Source organism: Myotis yumanensis, unplaced genomic scaffold (assembly GCF_028538775.1).
Source record: "Myotis yumanensis isolate MYYU_CA2020_CCGP unplaced genomic scaffold, mMyoYum1.0.hap1 SCAF_2, whole genome shotgun sequence".
NCBI lineage: Eukaryota > Metazoa > Chordata > Mammalia > Chiroptera > Vespertilionidae > Myotis > Myotis yumanensis.
Window position 1 is genome coordinate 50,507,946 of NW_027223753.1, and position 26,070 is coordinate 50,534,015.

Genomic DNA, 26,070 nt, shown 5'->3' on the forward strand with positions numbered 1-26,070 from the left:
CAAGGACACTGAGCGTATGAGGCTAAACTAATTGCATATTATTTAATACAAATTGTAATACAAATTACTTCAAATCCCATGTTCTTTTCACTTTACTAATCTGAAGACAGACCTTTTATAATTTGGCATATGACTAGACGTGGGGATGAACAAGGAGGAACAAAGGATATTAAGATTTTTATCCTAGAGAACTGGGAAAATGATGCTATCAAAAATGTATTTAAAAGGTGTCTATTCAGATCCTTTGCCTGTTTTTTAATTGGGTTGTTTGTCTTCTTGGTGTTGAGGCATATAAGTTCTTTATATATTTTGGAAATTAACCCCTTATCAAATGTATCAATGGCAAATATGTTCTCCCATAAAATGAGTTCCATTTTCATTTTGTTGGTGGTTTCTTTTGCTGAGCAAAAGATTTTTAGTTTCCTGTAGTCCTGTTTGTTTATTTTTTCCTTTGTTTTCCTTGCCCAAGGATAAATGGGAACCGAAAAAGATTTTGCTTGGAGTGGTGGATGCATGGATGCAGCATGCAGATGGTGTTTTGTTGAGTTGTACACTTGAAACCTGTATAGTTTTGTGAACCAATGCACCCCAATAAATTATATATATATACACACAAATATAACAAATTCTCTTTTAGATGCAAAATATGAGCTATTAGCTGAGCAGCCTCATAAAGACATCAAAAAATAGTGAGATATCTGACACTCAGCCTTATCAGATCAGGTCTGTCAATCCCAATCTATCTTTCATCCAGAAATTAGAAACAAGCAGTCATGTTTTGTTTGGCCTGCCAATTTTTGAAAAGTGTGCTAGTAGCCAACTTATATTTTACCAAAAAAAAAGTCCAGATTCCTGGACTCTTTAAAAAAAGGAAGATCTGGTAGGGTCCATATGCCCAACTGATAACAATTATGTAGATTCGAGTATCACTGGCTCTTGATGAAGCAGCTCTATTGGCCACAGATTCCACCTAGGCTGCCACTAACAGTGAAGTTACCCATCTAGCTCCCACAGGAAATTGTGTTTGCAGCTTAATGTGTATATTCATTAATCTTTTCATGAAAATGTATCTACTATGTGCCAGATACTTTGCTAGTCATTGGGAAAATGGTGATTGAATAGACTTACATTGAACGAGTAATTGCATCCAGTATGCTGTCTTCTGTGATAAGAGGGGAAGCAATCAGTGATTTGCAAACACATTCAGTGGAGCATCCTGAGGAATGTCATTTCAACTAAGACTTAAGGATGAGTAAGAGTTCAGTAGGAGAGAAGGGAGCGGTTTCCTGAGAGAGTGCAAATGAGGCATATTTAAGGAACTGAAAGAGCTGAAGTATTGCTTAGACACATAGTACAGGAGTGACAGTGGAAGAAATGAGGCTGGAGAAATTAGGAAGCCCTTCCACGCTAAGATCAGAAGTTTGAATTTTATCTGGATTATGTGAAAATTCACTGGGTAACGGCAAGATCAGATATGTCTTTTAGAAAAATAGTTTTAGCTGCATCAAGTATAGACATAAAAGGGTAAACCCAAAGGCAAGAAGGCCCATAGAAATCTGAGAGAGGATGATGGCCTAGTCCAGGGTAGTGACCCTGAGGATGGAATCAAGGACACAGATTGGAGAGACTTTTGGAGGCAAAATTTACTGAATTTGGTCATCTGTTCATGTCTTGATTTGGGGAGGCAGGAAGCAAAATGAGTCAAGGTGACTCTCAGGTTTCTACTAGAGGATGTGCAATAAACCTAGAAATGGAAGGTATGGAATCGAGGAAACCTGAGCTTAGTCTGGGGGCGGAGTTAGCAAATGGATATCTATGGAAGCCATGCATGGATCACACTGAGACAGCAACCTACCCAGACTGGAGCCAGCTACAGCAGGTGCAGGAATTAGTTCCTCTAGAATAGAATGTGGGCCTAGCAACTTATCTGATGTGCTTTAGCATTTGGAAATAGAATTGCTGGGCATTTGACAGAGCTGTTTGAGCCTGTGGGGGGAAAATTAAGGATAAATGTGTAGAAAACCAGGCAAATAAAGAAACACAGTAACTTCAGAAAAATCATATGAGTTAAAAAATCAAACATAGTGTGTAAATAAACATTACTATCAGTATTAACTACTTATATAACAAAAAATTTGGGTGTAAGTATATCAGGAAGATTGGGGGAGGAAGAGTGATGGTGGTTGTGGTAAGAAATGTGGGATGCAAATGAGAGGACAAAGAACTGATGTAATGCTTTTATAAAAATAAAAAATAATTTTAAATAAGAAAAAGAAAGAAAGAGAATTAAGCTGGGAAACAGAAGCTCCAAGGGTTAACCTGTTGGTAGATCTGACCAAATTATGGTACTTCTCTTTGAAAATTGTCCATAAAACACACTGATTAATGTAAATATCCAATGCTCAAGTGAATTATAAAGTGTCATTTGACCGAATTTAATGACATAAAAAGTTAAAATGTAAATTTATAAGTGTTGGTCAATATTTGCTATCTACTCTTTTCACTAGTTCTTATAATACTATTTAACTAATTATTACATGTGTTAATGTTGTCTGTTTCCTAGCTCAGTCCTTAATATGTGAAGTAGATCTAAATCAGAAGGCATTTTATTAGCGTGGCAATTTAGCTTCACTTCTAGAATGAAATTAGCCTTTAGAGAATTAGTGGAGAATTATTTCTTTAGAATATAAAAACAAGCTTTTTCTAAACTTGCTTCATTTTTTATTTGCTTGGTTTTCCATACATCTCTCATTTAAATTTCTATAAAAATTTCCCTACAGTATTTGTTATTATACTCTAGAGCAGTGGTTCTCAAACTTCTGGCCCTTTAAATACAGTTCCTCATGTTGTGACCCAACCATAAAATTATTTTCGTTGCTACTTCATAACTAATGTTGCTACCGTTATGAATCGTAATGTAAATATCTGATATGAAGGATGGTCTTAGGCAACCCCTGTGAAAGGGTCGTTCGACCGCCAAAGATGTTTCGACCCACAGGTTGAGAACCGCTGCTCTAGAGAAATTCCTTAAAGGTTGGTTTCATTCTAGAAGTGAGTCCAAGTTGCTGCATTAGTAAAATGCTTTCTTTGATATAGATCCACTTCATGATACAATTCTTGACCAGGGACTCCTGGGAAGTCAGGCAATACTCAACTTGTTATAGGAACATAGAATTACTTCAATGTGATTACGAGGTTGACCTCCATAGAACTGCCCATAATCACATGTAAAATCGCATGTAAACATCTGCTTTCAAAATTATGCATACATATATGAGACCATGAGTTAGGATCTACCATAGCATACATGTGGTACATTTTTAAAAAAAAATAATGACAACTAATTTTAAAACTTCTAAGAGAGATGTGAATATGTTATGGAATCAAATGAAAATCTAATCTGAATTGAAAAGAAAAAAATCACATTCACTGTATTCTGTTGTTAGAGGAACTGTGATAGAAGTTTAGAGAATCTAGACTAAACTTCAGAGATAATGAACAGTTCTTTGGGTAATGAAAAATGATAGGAAAGCTCTAGCTGGTTTGGCTCAGGTTTGGCTCAGTGGATAGAGCATCAACCTGCAGACTGAAGGGTCCTGGGTTTGATTCTGATCAAGGGCACATATCTCAGTTATAAGCTCCAGGCAACCAGCCATGTGACTCTCTCACATCAATATTTCTCTCTCTCTCTCTCTCTCTCTCTCTCTCTCTCTTCCCCCCCACCCCCTTTGCACTCTCTCTAAAAATCAAGAAAAATATCCTGGGGAGATATTTTTCAAAAAGAGGGGTGGAAAAGTGAAGCAAAGGATATGAATGATGTACGCTCACGTGCATTGCCTGCGCTAGTATTGCTTTAACTTCAAAGCTCAGCTCCAGAACTCCACTGGCTCTTCTGGTTGCTGAGATGAGCAGTTAGCAGGGATATATCTTGTGTATTGAAAAACAGTAGAGCTTTAGAATCTGGCAGATTTGAATTTGAATCCCAGTTTGAGGAAGGTTCTCAGCCTCAGTTTTTCTCCCCTACTTGGAAGAGGGCATCTACCTTGTAGGATTATTTTTGTCAGTACCAACTTTGTGGTCATTCTTCATTGTTGTAGAAAAAAATAGCATGATGCCTGTAAAGTATGAGCATGAGGCCTTACAAAACACAAAACCTTCAATAAATGGTGGCAATTGTTAGGAGCTGCAGTACCTTGAAAGAACACCAAAAAGTTGCCTTTTTTTCTATAAAACGAGAAATGATAATCCCACTTTACAAAAAGGATGTCATTTTCTTTTCCAAATCAAGTGATATAAAAAGAGAGACAACCTTTTGCTGATATCCAGTCTTCCAAAATTTATGTGAAATTTAATGTTTTAACAAAACCCTAGAGATATTTATGCTTTCTATACAAAGAGGCAACTTGCGGTTTCTATGAGCCAAAAGAGCAATAACTCAGTTAAAATCGTGACCAGAAATTAGTGAGAATACCAATATTCTCTCTTTTTAAAGCCTTTTTACTGCTTCTTGATTTCTTGGTAACAGGGTAGACTTGCTGTTGGTTTTTTATTTTAGCCTGTGTGTGTGTGTGTGTGTGTGTGTGTGTGCGCGCGCGCGCACGGTACTTATTGCCTAGAGAGTTACGTTTTCTGTTTTCTTTATATTTTAAGTGGATGAATTAAAGGTTTGTTCTCTTTTTTTGAAGTGGCAATAAAGATTAATTATGTTGAATATAATTCCCATGGCCCTTAATTGTCTCTTTCCTGTCTGTCAGTGGCCTTTGATAGGAATAAAAATTCTCTTTATTTGTCCGAAATAATTAAGAATTGACTACATAAAAGCTTATAATATATGTTCACCACATGAATTTGCTCATTAACATTAATAATAGCTGCTTCTGTCATTGCCATTGAAGTACCACCAGCCTGCAGGGGAGGTCTAACTCCCAGGAGAAATGGAGCAGGGCCAGCAGGGCAGGGTGAGGGGGCTGCTGACACAGGAAGAACAGAGTCACAGAAACCAAACCAAGGGAGTGGAGAGTTCCAGGGAGGCAGTGATGACCTTGTCAAATGCGACAGGAAGGCCAAGGAAGGCAAAAACTAGATAATCATGAAACTGGGCAGTAAAGTTTCATTTGTGGCTTTTATAACAACAACCTTAGGGGAAAGGAGTTGAGAGCGTCTTGATGTTCCCGTTCTCTCTAGGTCATCACATCCATCCAGTCTCATGTTCTCAGCCACCGCACTGAAGACTTAAAAATCTACTTTGCTAGCTCAGCCCCATTTCTCGGTTTTCAGATCTGTGCATGCTTTCTGTATTTACTTGAATATTCCACTCAACAAGTCTCAACCTGTCTCCTGTCCTATGTTCTCTGTTGGGTGACCATCTGGTTCCAATACCAGGACCCTGTCATCCTTTACTCTTACTTCTTACTCACCTTCCTCATCAAACCAACTGCCCAGTCCTGTCAATTTTGCCAGCTTTTTCTTAAATCTAATCTCCCCTCTCTACCATATGAACAGAGCCTTTGTCAGGCACTCATCCATCTCTTAGCAGACTAGAACAGTCTCCTTAAATAAAACATAGATAGATAGATAGATAGATAGATAGATAGATAGATAGATAGATAGATTTCAGAGAGGAAGGGAGAGGGAGAGAGAGTTAGAAACATCAACGATGAGAGAGAATCATTGATTGGCTGCCTTCTGCCACTGGGGATCAAGCCTACAACCCAGGCATGTGCCCCGACTGATTCATAGGTCGATGCTCAACCACTGAGCCACACTGGCTGGGCAGAACAGTCTCCTTATTGATATGATCCCTGCCCCCCTGCAATTTCTTCTTCACACGTCCAACAGTGATATTTCTAAATGTAAATATGATCAGGCCATAATCTCGTTGAAGGTTATTCCCTGTCTCCTCTCTAGTTTGCAGGGGGGAAAGTATGTGACTAAGGCCCCTCATTGCCTGGCTACAGCCTCCTTCTCCAACTCCTTGCTTCTGTTCTCACATAAAGTGTGCTGGAAACACCAAACTCTTTCATGCCTCTAAGCTCAGGCTGTTTCCTCTGTCTCATATGCCACTTTAAGATTCATCTCAACTGCCACCTCCTCCACAGTTTCCATTCTTCTCTCACTGGCAGTTACCTCATGCTCCTCTATACCTTCATGTGACCATAAGTGCATGTCCACAGTTGCACTTACCAAACCTATGTGATTATTCTTTCAAGACATATATGTTGAATGCTTATTCTACTCCATGGAAACAGAATTTAAGGAGCAAGACACTAGACTATGAGACTTGGTCTATTTAATCTTTAAATGAGTATAATGTTTGGTTCAAAGTTAGAATCTAACTAAGTATTTGTTACATAAATAATTATAATAGGACTAGAGGCCCAGCGTGCAAAATTGCGAGCAGTAGCCCACTGTTGCTCGCCACACTCACCGCCCTGCCCACCCGCCCGCCACCCTGCTGCACTCGCCGCCCTGCCCGCCCACCTGCTGCTGCTTGCCACACTCGCTGCTCCACCTACCCACCACCCACCTTGCTTCGATCAGAGCCTGTGGGTCACAGGGGAGGGACCAAGAGGTGCTCAATGAACCTCATGGCGACTGGTCAAGCAGTTGTTCTGGTCGTGACACTTATGACTTCTGGCCTTTTATTATATAGGGTTGGTAAAAGTGGATTATAAAAATGTGTGTGCCAGATTATATAAGAACACAGTAGAGGGAAAACTAATCCCACTTAGCTGAGTGGTCAGGGAATTCTGCCTGATACAGTGTGTAGTTAAAGATAAAACAGGAACATGACCTATTTGGACTTTTTAAATGATAAATTGACCTTAGAAAACAATTGTAGAACTTTCTCAATAGTATGTAGCTAGTTAATGGTGGAGTCGGATTTCAAATCTAGGTTTGTCTGATACCAAAGTTTATAATTTTTCCATTATGACTAGATGTGGAGAACAGATCCCAGCTATACCATGAGCCATCTTCTCTTTGGTTTACGGACCTGGTCAAAAACTTATACTAGTATTGCCCTGGCTGTGTGGCTCAGTCAGAGTGTCACCCTGTTCACCAAAAGGTTACAGGTTCAATTTCTGGTCACAGCACATACCTGGGTTTTGGGTATGACCCCTGGTCAAGGAGTGTAGAGGAGGCAGCCAATTGATGTTCCTTTGTCTCTCTCTCTCCCCTCTCCTCTCTTTAAAATCAATAAAAAAAAAAAATACCCTTGGGTGAGGATTACTAAAAAAATCTAAAATCTTTTACTAGTATGGAAGTCTAAATTAATGCTATTCAACCAATTGTTCACACACCATATTGATCACTCTCCATAGACAAGCTAATACCTTTTAAAAATTACCAAAAATTTTACTAATAGTTATTAAAAAAGCAACACAACAACAAAAAAACCAAGGCAACCCGTGCATATACATGAAGACACACAAACACACACACACCACTTGTCTTAAGAATAGCAGAGTTATCAGAAATTTTCCCCAAATGCCTAGCAACAATAAAAATTAAAAGCATTCAAAGCTGTGCCCTGGCCTGTGTGGCTGAGTTCATTGGGTGTCATCCCGTGCACCAAAGGTTGCTGGTTGGATATCATATCAGGGCACATGCTGGTAGGGGGCGTGCAGGAGGAGCCAAACGATGGTTTGCTCTAGCATCAATGTTTCTCTCACCCTCTCCCTTCCTTGCTCTCTAAAAATCAACAAAACAATTCCTTTAAAAATAAATTTTAAGCTGTGCTTTTATATTCAGCTTTCACTTTTTCCTATTTTATTCTTGCTGTTATTCGCTTATTTCCATCAAGTAATCATGAATATGTAAGTTAAAGAACATTTTCACCTAAATTTTTTTAAATGTAACTGGTATCACAAAGAATGTGTATGATGAAGTGCCACGTCTTGTATATTGAAACGAACAGCTGTTATCCCAATATAACAGATATATTCCCTTCTTCTAAGACAATGACAAATGCTAAAATAACCTTGCTGTTTCAAAGGGGAAAAAATGACTGAGAAATGCCTTTGTACAAATTGTTGCTGAAAGGATCTGTATTTTAAACAACAGCAGTAATATTTATTGTTTTCTAGGATAAAATGCCTGGGTAGTTATTGTAGTTGCCATCTTTCCGCAGGGAAGGAAAGAGCTCATCTCTGCAGCACATTCAATATTTCTAAACTGCACTAGAAGGGTTTATAAGCATTCCCTTTTCCTACAGCTGCAATCTTATTTTATGCCACAAGCACTTGTCTGGCTCCACACCTCCCACATCAGCTCACAGCTCACCGCTACTGAGACCCACCACAAAACCTTCCCCTCTGTGACTGCCCATATGAGACTGGCACCAAGTCTTAATGATTTCTCCTCCCAGTATGTCTCCTTCCCCATCCCTCCTGACAGTGCCTTCACTAAGACTCTCATTGTTTTTCATCTGGGTATTCCCTAATCACCCACCTGCCTTGCTTCTGGTCACAGGTGCCAGTTGTTATTCAAAAGCAAAATTCTGAGTCACTCACTTCCCTGCTTAGGAACATTTAAGGGACGGATGTGGATGGGAGGGAGCCATGGAGACTAGTGTGACAGGCAGATTCACAATCCAGATTCTCTAAGTTAAGGGCAAGTTCTAAGAATGTTTCTTCTGGACTAAAAGGCAATATGCAAAGCATATTTTATAGTATTTTTACATTGGATTTTATTTAATTTTATAGCTACTTGTTGATTGTATACTTGAGGAAGGGGCTACTTTGTTCTCTCACCTTTGGGTCCTGGCACAATGTGGCTCTGAGTAGATGCTTAGGAGGTGCTCACAAGCACAAGCAGTCAGGAAGGAAGGAGGGGAGAAGAAAGAAAGAAAAAGAATGAGGGAGAGAAGGAGGAAGGGAAAAAAGTAAATGAACGTCATAATTAGCAGCTTGCAATTTTTCAAGTGTATACATGAAATCATTTTTACTCTATTATTTTTAAGTTGACTCTTTTCTCACCAAAGATAATTATCAACACTTGTGTTAAACTAAAGAATTTTAAAACATTTTATTATAATGTGTGCAAAGTAATTATCTATTTGAAACAGCTTTCAAACAAACTTGGAAACACTGTCTCCTGCACACGTTCAAAGGGATTCAAAGGAAGAGCTTCTAAGAAACCAGCCACCTCGGGATGCCAGCTCATTAGATAGTCAGTTCTTCTCCCGGTGGAATCCACTTGTGCCAGCGTATGGCATCCATCACCCTCTCATTGAATATTTATGATGTTATATGAAACTTTTCAGGAAAACAGTTTATCTTTTTAAAATTCACAAGCAACTAATAATTTTTTATTTGTGGTGCAAAACTAAACAGCTTATTTCTTATGTTTTCTAGGGAGCAGCTCTAGTATACAGTTATTCACACTCATGGTGTTTTTAATGTGTCCTTGATTTCCCAAGCCAGAGTATAAAGGTGATAATAAAATGCTAATTCCAATTATAATAGTTTGCATTTGTGTAGCACTTCAGGGTGAGCCAAGTGCTAAAACATACATTCTCTCCTTTAACTCTACTTTAGGCCCTTGCTCTCAATAGCCATTGAATTTAAATCTTCTCCCCTCATCCTCCTGGGACCTTTAGGATGGGTTCAAGGTTCTCCTCTTATTCATTCTCCCCTACCAGGCAGCCTCCAACTGTTGTCACTTGTCACCGTTATCTTTCCAGAGCACGATCTGACAGTGCAGAGGGAGCAACGTGCCGCAATACAAATGGCTTCGTATCAGACAAAACTGAAGGTGAATGCTGGCTCTGGCACTTCCTCGGTAGATGACCTTGTAAAAGTGAACTGCCTGTGTTTTCTCACCTGCAAAATAGGAATAATAATAATACCTTCCTTGCAACATTGTTGCAAGAACTAATGGTGATATATTTTAAAATCTAGTTTAGTGCCTTGCACATATTCACTAAGCTCTCCAACAAGTGGTGACTATCTTGTGATTTGTCACTTCCCTGTATAAGAATATTCATGAAACAACAACTGTTTACTGAGAAGGTGCCATGTGTCAAGCATCACATTATCCACTGAAGAAGCCACAGTGACTAGAGAAGCTTACAGTCTAATAATTCCCAAATAGGGACATCTAGGCTTCAGTGGGGATAAATGCAGAATTTTGTGAAAGTGCATGAGTGGAGCATGTAAACGGGCCTTGAGCTGTGATCTTAAAGTTGGGGAGGCCTGAGCTTAGAGAAGGAGGTAGGGCGGAGGTGGGATAGGGTGCAGTGGAAAAAAGCTTCAGCCAGAAACCTGGCATTTGCAAGGGCGAGGCAGAGCATGGTGAGTGCAGAAACTGGCAGCTGCCTTGTGTGGCTAGAGATATGGTAATGCAGGACAGAGAGGGGAAGGTGTGAGGAAGAGACAGGGACAGGGGAATGGCAAGGTGAGAAACTGGAGAGATGAAGGGCCTTGAAAGCCACAGTAAGAAATGTGAACTTTATTCTGAAGAAAGCAGAGAACCATGGAAAAGGGATGAGCAGATGGACCTGATCACATTTGCATTTTTAGAAGTGACATTTCATGACCCATCACAGCGGTCCTTTACCTGGTCCACAGCCACCATGGGCTTCCAGAGATTTGCTAGTCCTTTGAAATTGGACGCAAGTGAGTGAGTGTGTGTGTGTGAGAGAGAGAGAGAGAGAGAGGGAGAGAGAGAACTTGCATATGCATGCGTGTGTGTGTTTTTCTGGAGACAGCATTCATAAGGCTGACTCAGAAATGAATAAAAATCATCATCTGAACACCTCCTGTAGGATAAAACCCAGACTCGCACATCTTTTCACATTCTGGCTAAAACCTTCCTTTTCTAGTCCTTTCCACAAAGGTTACAATAGAGCAGTGATGGCGAACCTTTAGAGCTCGGCGTGTCAGCATTTTGAAAAACCCTAACTTAACTCTGGTGCCGTGTCACATATAGAAATTTTTTGATATTTGCAACCATAGTAAAACAAAGACTTATATTTTTGATATTTATTTTATATATTTAAATGCCATTTAACAAAGAAAAATCAACCAAAAAAATGAGTTCGCGTGTCACCTCTGACACATGTGTCATAGGTTTGCCATCACTGCAATAGAACCTCTTTTAATTTTTTGCCATTCCTAACATTCCTTTGAGTCGTTCCTCCTAGGACAGCTCTCTGGACTGCCCTGCTCTTCCCAATCAACCCCTCCCCACCCTTCTGCTCACAGAACTACCCCTCTCTCAAACCCTGGCTGAGCTTTTTCTTCCTTCCCCAGGCATTTTCTTACTTCCCTTCCCCTTCTTCTCTGGCTCAAGCACATTTCCCAGTCATAGAATTCAAATGACCCAGCTGGAATGAGAGATGGACAGAAATAGAAAGTACAGAGATGGACCCATACTTATGTAGAAATCAGATGTACAATAGAACTTGTCCTGCAAATCAGTAGAGAGACAAGGTGCTGTTTTTAAAAAATGAGCCAGAACAACTGGTCATCAATAAAAGGAAAAGAATGGACCCTTACTTCATATCATACTCAAAAATAAATTCTACACGAGGCAAATCAAAGCATGAAGACTTTCAGGAGGAAAAAAACTGGAGACCATGTGCACATATTAAAACAAATAAATTTGACTATTATAAATGTCTTTTTATTGAAAGACTAGAGGCCCAGTGCAGGGATTCATGCACAGGTGGGGTCCCTCAGCCTGTCCTGCGCCCTCTCGCAATCCAGGACCCCTCGGGGGGGATGTAGCAGTGTGCGAAGCAGGCAGGCAGCCAGGGAGGAGCCCAAGCCAGGCGGGGTACCACACTGCTCCCGCTCATCCCGGCCCCACTGTGCCTCTGTGGCTCTGCAGCGGAGGTGGGAGAGGTTCTCGCTGCCTCAGCTGCACTTGTCAGCGGTGAGCCCAGTGGCATTCCTGCTGTGGGAGTGCACTGACCACCAGTGGGCAGCTCCTGCGTTGAGCATCTGCCCCCTGGTGGTCAGTGTGCATCATAGAGACTGGTTTCAGTAGACCTGTCGTGATGGTCACTTAAGCTTTTATATATATAGATAACATAAAAAGAATGGAATGTTGAGCCATATATTGAGAGAACTGTCCAAAAATTAGTATCCAGAATATGACAACGTTTTTCAAATGAATAAAACAAGAAAACATATTCCGTTTTATTAGTAATTTGGCAAAAGGTGTTACCATTTTACATACACAAATTGGAAAAATTAATGTGTGTGTGGTTTTGTTGCACTGAAAGGTTTTTCTTTGACGATTTTGTCCACCATACTGCTGAGGACAGAAATTGGCAATATCTTTTATTTTTCATTTTCAGTGCTAAATGTCTACCATTAGCATATAATTAGTATTCCATAAATTTATTTAAAATGCATGTAGCTGTTGTAGACTCAGAGCATTCACTCCAAAATCTAAGTCTCTGCATATATCAAGCAAATTTCTGAAACTAGTTTGAAGTATGCATATTTTGAATGGGAATATCTTTAGATGCTTCAAGAAAGGTGCAGTATTATTCCTCATCTGCTTACTTGCGCTGGCTTTTTGGTGATCCATTTTTTCATCACCTCTTTTGGGAATATTTTCATGAGTCAACCCCACCACTACCATGAACATAATCTGGTACAGATATCCTACCCGTGTGTTTTTACCATACCTAATATTTACTTTGGCATTTTTCCCACTATAGTTGTTGTCTGAATATTAACTTGTAAGCAATCTGAGATCAATAGCTATTGCTTGTTTACTTTGTGCCTCTCGTACTTGGCATAGTGTCTAGCCTGTAGCAGGTATCAATTAATGGTTTTCCATGGATGAATGCATAATTCCTTTTAGGATATACATTTTTTGCCCCAAATGTGTTTTTATTTTCAATCTTCAGGCCTTTCTCTTTTTGTCAGCTCTCTTAGTAAACACTTAACCATTCCTTTCTTGAGTCAGTAATTTAAATTGCATGCTCTTCACAAACCAGTTTCTGTCAGAGTTTAAATTGCTTCCATTAGGCCCAGAAAAAGACCTTTAATACACAAATACTTCAAGACTCAAAACAACTTCACTGTTTTTGAAATGTGAAGTTTCAATACCAAATGAAAGGCAGGGTAACTATAAACATTAACAGTCTTACTCTAATTAGTAATTAATTAATTTGCTATTTTATACTATATTGAAGAATTATGGTTACTTCATAATCATCCTTGACTTCATTTTCATTCAAAGCTTAAGTCTTGAAGGAATCGTTAAAATATCTCTTTAATTTCTTTCCAAGTTATAAACATCATAACTCACATTCAGAAGTTCACTTTGATTATGAAATTAAATTCCACAAGATTGTTACCTCTCTGAAACTTCTAATACAGTGATGTACTGCTTTCAGTTAGAACTGAATACTTTACTCATTTTCCCTCAACTTACCTACGTATTTGGTAAAATATACTTATTAAGCACACACTATGTACTATGCTCATAACTTGGGTATAGGCAAGGCGAAACAGATTGCTACCAAGATGAATTAGATATGATTTCTACCTTCAAAGACCTCATCATCTAGAAAATAAGAAATAGGTTATATAGAGAGAGATGTGCTTCTGTATCATATATATAAATATTAATAATGTCTAATAGTTATCAACTCTTACTATGTGCCAATCAGTTTTACATGTTCACAAGTAATTCATTTCATCAAATCAAGGCCATTGATTATAAGACATCATTATTGTAGTAGCACTAAGAAACACTCCTTAAACATTGGAACTTGCTCTTGATTGTAATATGCCTCCCAAATATCAAAGATGTTAATATGTAAAAAATGCAGAACTTAGAATTGATGAATAATAGTAACTCATTTAAGTTAGGTAATGTTATTGTCCTCATTTCACAGAGGAGGAAATTGATAGGGTTCAGAGATGTTAAGCAACTTTCCCAAGACCATACAGCTAGTGAGTAGATGAGTGGGGATTGAACCCACATCAGTCTGATTACAAACACCATGCTCTTAGCCTCCATACCAGAGAAGTCTTGGATTCTCTGTGTAATAGAGTATCGAAAATTTTTCATATATTTTGTTCCTAACATGGTTACATTTAAAGTTAAAGAAGAATACAGGAATATATTTTTTAATTTATGGGAAAAATTGAGAATTTAGTTGAGATGATGGGACTTAAATTTCAAAAACAGAAAAAAAAAAGCCTTTCTGTTTTGAAATTTAGTTGTCTAAATTTGGCATAAAATGGTTATAATAATCTATTAACTAAAGAATAGTTAGTACACTTGACCAACAACAGTCATGAGGCAGTTGATTTTTAAAAATCTATGAATTTATAATATTACATTGCATATAGATGTAATAATCCTTGCAGTATGATATAAACTGGACAAAAATTTAGTTAACTTTTACCATGAGTGTAGACATTTATTTTTCTATTTTTAAAGGAAAATTAGCTGTTAATAGGAACTATCAAACTTACATTTTTAACTGTTATTAAGAAATAGTAGCAGCATTTCTGTACAGCATATTGAAATTCTAGCACTACATGAAGTATTGCAAATAATCTATGTAAGGAGCTACAAGTGACTAACCAAAAGCAAGAAAATATATATATTTCATCTTAAGTATCAACCAGTACAATCTATTTTTTAAAAGAACTAATGAGTTAAGAAATAATAACTATGGCTTACATCATTTCGGCCTATAAATAATGAATTACATGTAAGAACAAGTGGTAGTTAAATGTACTCTGGGCCAATTGCATCGTCATGGTTACCAAAGACTTCATCTGTGGAAATTTAGCAAAACATAATTAGAAATGTCAAACAGAAAGGATCTCATTAAGATAATTCTTCCAGAAAAGAATAAAGATTCTGTCCCAGCTGTTCATATCTTGAGTAATCAAGATAAGATGGACATAGCTAAAAAATCTTGTTTCCCAAAATATGGTACTGTAAACACACACATCAGAATAACCAGATCACTAGAGTTCTTGTTTAAAATACAAGATGTTGATGCCCAGCTGGTGTGGATCAGTGGTTGAGTGTCAACCTGTGAACCAGGAGGTCGAAGTTCTGTTTCCAGTCAGGGCACATGCCCATGCCCGGGTTGCGGGCTCAAACCCTGTGTGGGGCGTGTAGGAGGCAGCCGATCAATGATTCTCTCTCATCATTGATGATTCTATCTCTCTCTCCCTCTCCCTTCCTTTCAGAAATAAATAAATATATTTTTAAATACAGATGTTGACTTCCATCCCAGACCCACTATATCAGCATGTCTTTGGGTAGAGCGCAACAATCACATTTTAAACAAACACCTCCACCCACCAGTGATGATAAGCATGCTGGATTTGAGAACCGTTGCTTTCACTTTACATATTTCCCCACCTAGTACTTTAGACTGATGGCAGAAATTAACCAATCACTAGTGATTTTTTTCACCAAGTATCAGAGGTTATATGTCTCATTTATTAGATATTTATGAGCAGTGTAGGGGGAAACAAAGAAATGTGAGCTCAGGTACTCAAATATATATCAATGTTTGCATGTCATATAAACAATTCTTAAAAATGATTACATTGAAGTGCTACTTTCTGAAATCTAACATAGTGACAGGAAAAGAGAATTGAGGTAATCTTATAGATGTGGGAATAAAAAAGAAGGGACAACTCCAGAAATTATTTCAAAGAAGAAAATCTATAGGGTCAGTGGCAAATTGGACATGAATGGTAAACAGAAGGAGGAAAAGTAGAATACTTTGGGTTTTGAATCTGAGCAGCAGAGAAGAGTGAGGTACTAACATGGGGATGGAAAACATTCTGAAAACAAGAGAGAGTTTCGGGGTGGAAGAAGGTGAGAGTGTGTAGTTGGCCCTTTCACTACCACATTTATAAAGATGAATTTTGTTACTGAGTTTACATATGAATGGATTGAACCAAATTGAGTTCTAATTAATCATTATTTTTTACAGCAATTGTTCAACTGTCAAGCTCTACGAAAACTAAGTATTCCTGACAATGACCTTTCAAGTCTGCCAACCACCATTGCTAGTTTAGTTAACCTTAAAGAACTCGACATCAGTAAAAATGGTAAGATTTCATCTCATCTCTAAATAATTTTTACTGAAAATATGTTTTAATGTTTTCTCTTAGAAAATGGTATGATACTTTTTCTATTTTGTTACAACTCTAAGTTAACTTTATTGAAAAGTTAAATCTTTATCAGTTAATGACAGAAAACCTCTCTCCCCTTCTCTTACTGGTGTGCCTGATTTCCCTTTGCATTTAGATATATTATTTAATCTATTTTAGAATGTTTTACTGCCGTTATACTGTTTACCTCATTCTCAGTATGTGGTGAAGGACCAGGGGTATTTTCTATAAAAATAAAAAAATAAATCCTTTCTTTCAGACATCATAATGGACTGGAGATATGCTTGATGTTAAACATAGTGCTTATAGCCCTAATCGGTTTGACTCAGTGGATAGAGAGTCGGCCTGCAGACTGAAAGGTCCCAGGTTCGATTCCGGTCAAGGGCATGCACCTTGGTTGCGGGCACATCCCCAGTAGGGGGTGTGCAGGAGGCAGCTGATCAATGTTTGTCTCTCATCGATGTTTCTAACTCTCTATTCCTCTCTGTAAAAAATCAATAAAATATATTTAAAAAAAACCCATAATGCTTATAATTGAAAATATGATCTTCTGAACTTCAAAATTTGTTAAAAATGTAACTTCTGTTAAGTGTTCACACACACACACACACACACACACACTCACTCACGCATGAGGTAAAAAACAAAGGAGAAGAAATATAAAACCAACAAAGGGACACAGGAAACTGGGAGATGTTGGATGTGTCTATTAACTTGATTGTAGTGATGGGATCACTGGAGTTTGCATATATCCAAAACTCACCAAATTGCACATATTAAATGTGTGCAGTTTTTTGTGTATCAATTATACCTTAATGGAGCTGTTTTAAAAAAAGAAAATAATAATTTAAGCACCTTAAAAAAAAAAGTTGGATAAGATTGGCTTGATTCTAGGTAAATAAGGACCTTAATTTAATCTGTTAAGGACACTAGGAAAATTTCTTGATCACATTAACTATGGCATTTCTAAGAATTCCTGGACTGTCCTGTTTAATATTAAGATCTTTCCATTGTTACTCCCTAGAAGCAAACCCTATTTCTTTCTACCTCTATTTTCTTAATAATATTTATGAGAGAAACTGACATACTATATATTTACATCATTTATGTATTGTCTGGATTCCTCTTACTAGAAGTAAAATTCAATGATGTGTAAATATGTCTCTCTTCTCCGCGTCCAGCGTGGCTAGAGAGTGGTCCGGTTCTTGAGTAGGGGCGGCTGGGGATTGAGAAAAATGAAAGAAAGAGACAGACACAAAGATGGAAGGAAAAAGCTGGGGCCGGGTGGGACCACTGTCCTCTGACCTGACCGGGACAGAGACAGTGACTCTGAGCCAATACAGCATATTTATTTTATACAGCAAAAAACCAGGAAGTTTTACTGAAAGTCAAGACAAAGGAGATTATTTGCATTCTTGGGTGGGCCAGAGTCATATTCAATCCTGGTGCTTGGCTGGATTTAAATAACAAAACCCGCCCCCTGGCACCTGGGCTGAAGGTCAAGCTGACAACACTCCTGCCTTTTGGCAAAACGTGTTTCCAGGACTTGGCTTTGCCAACACCACTGGCTTCAGCTGACAATAATTAAAGAAATGCCCATGTGCCGTCCCAGGTGCTCTCTACAATGATGTCTCAATTTTTTTGTGTTTGTTAGTGGTGTATCTGTATTGCTTAAAACAGTGTGTGGTACATTGTAGGATCTCAACACATAATGATTAACTGAGTTCATGAATGAAAGGTTATTCTGGATGAACATGGGACACTTGTTGAAATGTACTGGTATGAATAGCTAGTGAGATGTCTAGAGTGTAAGTCTTTAAGAGTCATAGAGAAGTTTAGTGTCACCGGGGAAAGAGGAGTAACCCCTGTATGTAGTCAGTGAATATCATAAAAAACACAATACAATGAAATGTTTAATTACATAGCACAAATTACAATTGCAAATTCTTAGAGAGTAGAAAGATTAATTAAGTCTGCTTTATTATTAGAGAAGAACTCAAGTAAATGATGTAGCCTGAGGATTTCCATGAAGCATGGTAGCATCTGGATAAAGGAGGAGCATTTCATTTGAAGGAAACAGTCAGAATACAAACAGTGGACACGCACATTCTTCTATCCAACTTAACTTACCACTTAGAGTGTTTTCAGGAAAACAATTTTAAAAGGACTATATGCAGACTTAGAGAATAGCAACTAGACTTAGGCCCACTAAAAGATGACATTAAGTTCTACCTTTATTGTTTTAAGACTAGATTTACAGGCCACATATTTAGATGGATTGGTATTTCTGCACTTTATTAACAACTAATACTGCTTATTTATTTACATACATTCACGCATTAAATGCTATTTTCAAATTTTAATTGCTGAGAAATATAGGATGGATAAATATACCATATCCCTTGATCTTCAGGAAGGTTTGGCTGGAAATCTATCTTAAAGAGGATCAGAAAAAAATTCATCACCAAGTATAAACACACAACTCCTGATAAATATGAGATTTGGGGAACTTAAGTCTGTGAGCATCCTTAAAAGTCCTTATGAGTATTATTTAGGGACTTTTAGCTATGTTTATATTCTCTATATTCTGGAAATATTTATGAAAAACGACATGCAAGACATGGCAAGCCGCTCTGCGGAGTTAGTACAGGACAAAAGGTTAAGTGAGCCATTGCTGGAAGTTACACATACGGTGAAAGATTTTAACACATGACCCATTTCAGAAATCATACCTTAAAAAGCTGTCACTGACTTCTATGGCAGAGACCTTGACAGTTACTTAAGGAGCATAATACATCCTTTGGGGATCTTTCAAGTGCAAAAGGAGCAGATAGAAGAACATAAGTGCAGTGTCAGCATCACAGTTAGCAAGGCTGGAATAGCCCTGGTGGAAAAGAGTCAAGACACGAGAGAATATCATGAGAGAATACCACTATCAGTATTGGTATTAGAGACAGAAATAGAATGTTAATTTTTAGACACACTCATTTAAGTACTACTTAATCTGGTACGAATTAGCCTGAAATGTGCTTGAAGTCGATGAGTGACTCCATACAATGAACTAACTCATCTGGAGGCTGACTTTAAAGCTGACCTTGGTCGTCCTTGTGGCCTCCACTCTTTACTTTTCATTTTCAATTCTTCCATTTGCCACGTTGATTCACAATTTTTCCTTTTATCATTGAAAGATACTATTTTATAATAAAACCTTGAATAAGTGAACTATTGAGTGCAGAAAGATATCTACATAATTTACGTGACTAGCTTTCATCTACCTCTCCCACCACATCTCCAGCTATCCTTTCTCCCTTCCATTTCATCCACAGGCAATTCCCAAATGCATCAGCTATTTATTTGTGACACAAGGAACTCTGTTTTTTTCTTTTTTCAAAATATTCCTGCCTCCCCTCTGCTGCCCCTCATTAAGCAGACAGGGTCATCTTCACCTTTCAAAAGGTGTTTCAGATGCCACTTATTCTGGGAAATTTGCCTGTACACAAACAGAATTGATTGCTACTTCCTATTATCTGCCTTGTGTGTGTTTCTGCTTTAAACTTATCTCACTTTGTAATTTAATATCTATATATCCCTATATATTTGACTAGATTGTGAAACCCTGGAAATCAGGGACTATTTTATTCATCTCTCTATTTGAAACCACTAACACCTTACCCAGCATACATAGCAGTGCTCAATAAATGTTTGGCAGGTTAATAACATTATACAGAAACATTCTTTTAAAATATTCGATGTGCGTTTATACAGGGTGGGGCAAAAGTAGGTTGACAGTTCTTTATATGGAAAATAATGAAATATTTAATAAATAATAATACAAGAATTAAGTGTGTTTTCCATACAACTCTTTATCTTAAAGACCCTATGTAGGCTATGGACTTCACCTCTTATACTGAGGACATGTTGAGTGTTGTGACTGAGTGCTGGAAAATATAGAAATGACACTGCATTAAGTAATGAGCAACCACGAAAATCAGCTTTAATCTGTCATGTATCCTTGGTCCTTGGGATAGTGACTACTTCATGTCAAGCTTTGACCTTTCGCTTGAGCTTTAGACTGATATAGCCACCCGCATGCTGAACATAACTATAATATGTTCCACAAACACCCCAGACATAATATATTTAAAACCAAACTCATCATCCACCCAGTCTGCTTTTTCTCCATTATCCAGCTCTCTGCTACTGTTACTATTATCCACACAGGTACCATATGCATTCTGTCTACCATATGCATTCAGTCAACAAATCCTGCCAAATATACCTTCAAAATACATGTATAGTCAAGTCTGTTTTCTTCTCTCTGATCCCATACAATTTTAATTTAGTCTCTTTCATTTTCCTAGACTACTTAAATAGCCTCCTAATTGGTCTCCGCATCCCCATTATTGCCACCACATTTCTCTACAAAGTAGCTTTAGCAATCTTTACACATTGCAAATATTACCAGGTTATATTTACTTAAGACTCTTCAACTGACCTAGGATAGAGTGTAGGCTCCCTAACACAGCAAGTCCCCACAATTCTATCCTCCCATCTCACCAAAGGTGATTTGCATTTTTTAACCTATGGTCAAGGTACTTAAATATTTAATGCAGTCACCATCTCCATGACTCTCTATTATTTTCTCTGCCTAAATTATCTATCATACTCTTTTACCTGGCTCGATCTTATTCGTCATTTAAAACTCAATTCAGTATTAGAAAACATTTGACAGTTATATTAAAATAGTTATATAGTCTTCATATTTAAGCTGTTAAGCATCTTAAGCATGAAGTAAATAATGAGACCACAATGTGCCTATCGTGAGATTAAAATATTAACATTTATTTTGGATATCACACTCTAGTTTTTTAAAAAATAAGTAAATAAAATCTTACAGAAACTTGCCCTAACCAGTTTGGCTCAGTGGATAGAGCGTCGGCCGGTGGACTGAAGGGTCCCACGTTTGATTCCAGTCAAGGGCATGTACCTTGGTTGCAGGCACATCCCCAGTAGGGGGTGTGCAGGAGGCAGCTGATCGATGCTTCTCTCTCATCAATGTTTCTAACTCTCTATCCCTCTCCCTTCCTCTCTGTAAAAAAAATCAATAAAATATATTAAAAAATCTTACAGAAACTTGTAAATTCTCATTAGCACTTTCTCCCTCTCAGAGTTAGTATGTTTAAAATTTCAGTGAAGTACTAATACATTGTACGTATAGTTTTGCAAGTTTTTTATTCCACATTATGTTTCTGAAATCTGTCCTTGATGACCAATGTGGATCTAATTGTACAAGCAAAGTACAAAATTCCAACAGCCTTATATCTTTGCCAACACTTGCGGTTATTAGATATTTTAAATGTTGCCCAATCAGATGGAAGAGTAGCTCAATATTTTAATTTATATTTTCCTAATCACTAGAGGAGTTGGATTATTTTTTTCTTCTTATTGGCAAATGTAAGGTATCTTTCTCTACAAATTGTCCTTTTTGGTACATTTTTATTTTGGATTGTTTATTATGTATGTGGACATCAGTCCCTTGGTTAAATGAGTTACAAATATCATCTTCCAACCTGTGGCCTGTCTTTTCACTTTGCTTGAGATGCCATTTGCTATAGAAAAGTTGACATTTTAATGTATTAAAATTTATCACTCTTCTCTTTATATTCTGTATTTTCATAGCTTATTTAATAAAAATTTTCCTACCCAAATATTATAAAGGTATTATCTATATTTTCTTCACAAGCTGTTAGTTTCTTTTTACATTTAGGCCTTTGATTCACTTAAATCTTATTTTTTGTGCTATATAAGATAAAAATTCCATATGAATAGAGATTAATTGTTTCAGCAACAATTATTAAATAGTCTTTTGTTTTCCACTAATTTATAATTCTACCTGTTTTACATACAAAAGACATTTTTCTAGACTCCCCATCCTGCATCATTGGCTTATTTGCCTGTTCCTGTGCCAATAGCATATTGTTCTAATTACTAAAATATAATATTGAGTTTTAATCTCTGATAATACAAGTTCTCCTTTCTTTTCTTTTTCAAATATATCTTGCTGTTCTTAGTATTCAATTCTTCCATGTATATTTTAGGCTCAACTTGTTGAGGTTCACAGATAATCTGTTGGAATTTTTTTAATTGGCTTAAATTTAAAGATTAATTTGGGAAGAATTTATATTTTTGTGATAGTAAGTATTGTAATCCACAAACATTTACCCTTATTTAGGTTTTATTTTATGTCTTGCTATAAAGTTTTCAATTTTTCTCAAGAAAGTCTTTCATACATTTTATTAGAGTCACCCTGCCAGAGGATTTTCTACTCTGCTAATTGTTCAAATACTCTTTTATCTTATTAGTCTCTCTATTGGTTGACTGTTGGTTTATTTTCTAATTATTAATTTCTACATTTTTACTTCCTACTACAGCTATTTTTATTATGACTCCTCTTCTTTCTTAGGGTTTATTCAGTTTTTTTTATTATTCCAATATATACTTTTTGCCATTGGATGTACTTATTTTTCTGGTGAACAAAATTATACAGACTTCAAGTGCACAATTCCACCACACATCATCTGTACACTGTATTGTGTGTTCACTACTCCAAGTGGATTCTCCTCCCATCACCATTTATTCCCCCTGTACCCCCTGTAATACCCCTCCCCTGGGCAATCACCACACTGTTATCTGCATTCATTAGTTTTTATTTTCTTTTTTGCTCAATCCCCTACCTCTCCCCCCTGCTGTCCCCAGCCCCAAACTCTCCCCAACCTGACAGCTATCAGTCTGTGAGTCAGCCTCTATTTTGCTTGTTAGTTCACTTATATTTAAAGCTTTTTTAGTTTTCACATTTTTATTGAGATACGTTGCAGACTGTATGGTCAGAATGATACTAATTTCTCATTATTTATTGACTTTCACATTGTGGCCAAGTATATGGTCAATTTTGAAAATACAGGGTGTCCCAAAAAATGTATACACACACTTTGAATAATTATAAAGGCAGTGTTTATTTTCATTTTCATTTAACAGTTATCAGCTGTTAAACTGTGTACACATTTTTTGGACACCCTATGTACACTGCTTCTTACAATATAAATACATATTCTCTTATTATTAGGTATAGGCTAGGAATCCAGTAATTATATAATTTATTCTCCATTACAGTATGCATTTTTAAGGACAAATGCTATTTCTTAATTTTTGCATACTTGAAACATTGAAAACACTCAGTGCTTGGAACATTTGCCTACTTGGAACACTAAACACACCTAATGAACTGAAAAAAAAATGAACTGGAAAATGAGATTTCAAACTCTTGTGTTCAGTAAAAGATTCTGTTCTCTCTCTCTCTCTCTCTCTCTCTCTCTCTCTCCAGGAGAGAGAGAGAGAGAGAGAAATATCTGCAAATTACCCTTTCTCTCTTAAGTCTTTCTAATCATCAAATTACATGCAACAATCCATGGGTGAATGCATGTTTTCCATACAAATGCATCTTTTATCCTTTATTATGCATATCTTAATTCAATAGTTAAATAGAAGCCCATGTCCATCTGTGATGAATGCACTTTATATAGAGTGATCTCTGAATAAATAGTCTCTGCCTGTTTAAAGAGCTGATTCATGGCCATAATGGAGTAAATTGTTTTATATGATAAAGCAAAATAATGAATGACAAGGTTTAATTAGCTGGTGATTCAGTTTTAAGTATGAATGTTGATTTGTCATAGTTCAGAGTGACTATGACACTATAATTAAATGACTTTAATGAAAATGAATTAATGTGAAAGCCCTTCCTAATTCTGCAGCAATTAAGTGATTTTTCTCTTATCCTCTAAAACTTATTTCTATACAAGAATAGATTTTAAAAGCATCATAGTGGGCAAAATTACTATTGTTAGTTGTAATGAAAGGCAATCAGGGTTGAAGGCATTATTATGTGTTTTACCAGCTTGCCAATTATTCCTCCCCTTCCCCCAAATGCATGCAAAACACTAAAGACAAATAATATCCTCAATTTCCAGTAAAGAAAGGGAGTTTCTCTCAAACACATTTGAGAAAACATATGAGCATCCAGTTAAATGATAAAAATATTGTAAATGTTGAGCATATTAAGAATAGACACTCTGCTGGATATATATATATATATATATATATATATATATATATATATATATATATTTGGGTAGGGGATGCCTTAGGTGGATTGGGGAGAACACGTTACCATGCATCTGTTCTCAATTAGCAATAAATATGCTCTTCGGTGTTTGGCAAATCATTAGGCCATTTGTTTAGAGCAAAGCTTATTATTTTGCCCTATTAAATGTCTGACTTTCAGCACTCTTAATGTGTTACTTATCTGAAAATCACTAACACTTCCCTCGCTATAAGACTTATTTTCTACATATGTCCAAGACCATAGTGTTACAGTAAGCCTGGATGGACTCCCTCCATTTCTGTTACTGAATCGGATGGCAACACAAACCCAGTCTGATCTGCTGCCACCTTCTCAGCCTTGTGCCAGGACTTTTAACTCTTTCCAATGTCTTTATCAGCAAATACAATCAACAAATAATGCTTAAGTATGTTATTAACACTTACTCCATGGGAGGATAGAGTTTACAACCAGGCAATATATCTAAATATAAGGAAGAAAGAAGTTGCTCTCACCCCCTCATCTTTCTGAAGTCTGTGTTGGGCTGTCACCTAGACTGGTACATTTCCCAAGAGTCACAGTGGAGCCTTTTCTGAGCTGAGTGATTAAGCTGTCTTCTGTGTCGCTGTGAATCCTAGAAAACTGTAAGAGAACAAAATTGAACTGGTATTGAAGCATGGTGAGCCCTCTCTCCACAAGGCCATGCTCCCTCCCAGTTTCAGTGTAAACTCCTTGAAAGCCAGTTGAGAACTGCTGCACATTAGTTACACTGTTTCTAGATCCACAATAGCCATTTTCGAAGTATAGGCATAGTATGTGCTCAATAAAGTGGTTAATTGATAATGAAGGATAAAATTATTAGTCAAATATGAAGTAAGATTATTAAACAGTTTATTTTACATAATAGTGACTTATTTAAAATAAATGATTGCTGTTGAAGCAGAGAGAGTGTGGGGGGAAGGAATCTGGTGTCATTTTAACTAAATCAGATTCATTCCTCTGGGAATGAACTTGTTGGTCAAGTCCATAAAGACCTCTCAAATTTTTCTCTAGATATATTTTTAAGGCAGAATCAGTTGCATAACTGTCTCAGATTATTGACTACTTTACCTGCCTTTGATTTTTCTCTTTATAAGGCCACTACAGGAGGCAGAATCTTTGCAGGAAACCTTTAGCTCTTTCTCCTCCTCTTCCTCTTCCTCCTCCATCTCTATCCCTTATCTTTTTCCCTCCCTTCCACCCTTCCTCCCTTCCTTCCTGCCTCCCTCCCAGTCTCCCTCTCTCTTCCTCACCCTTTTAAAGATATGACAGACCTGTACGGTTTCTCCCAAATTTGCTAACCTAATTGCTGGATGTTTTTTCTTCCTCCTATATCACATATTGCCCCTATGAAATTCCTCTCTAATCAGAACTTACTATTCAGTAGAGCATTGTCTCATATGCCAAAAATTCCTTGGGGAATGTGGGCTAATACACAAAATAAGACTACAGCTTATCCTTTTAAACATCAAAAATTTTATTTTATGTGAATCATTCTTAATGGACATTATTAAAAGATGTTTCACATCACATTATTTTTGTTAAATAAATGTAATTAATGCAATTGAACTTTTCCAGCTTGACTTGAGTTCATCATAGGTTGTGTTTTTGAACTTTCTTTTAGTATGTGTAGCTTGCCTCTACACAAAATAGATTGGTATAATTTAAGAATTCTGCTATCAACTTCATAGTTTCCCCCTCACCACCTTTATTATCAGACCATCAGTTATACGCCCCTCATATTGACGAGTA

At 37.1% G+C, this 26,070-nt stretch overlaps 1 protein-coding gene across 10 annotated transcripts in view; it reads left to right on the plus strand.

The window, feature by feature from the left end:
- LRRC7 (leucine rich repeat containing 7) overlaps positions 1-26,070 on the plus strand; it is a 493,923-nt gene that overhangs the window by 188,643 nt on the left and 279,210 nt on the right. For all 10 annotated transcript variants that reach the window (XM_070405356.1, XM_070405358.1, XM_070405365.1 and 7 more), the window contains exon 4: positions 15,941-16,058. In XM_070405356.1, coding sequence (XP_070261457.1) covers positions 15,941-16,058 — 118 coding nt within the window. The remainder of the gene's footprint in view (positions 1-15,940; positions 16,059-26,070) is intronic.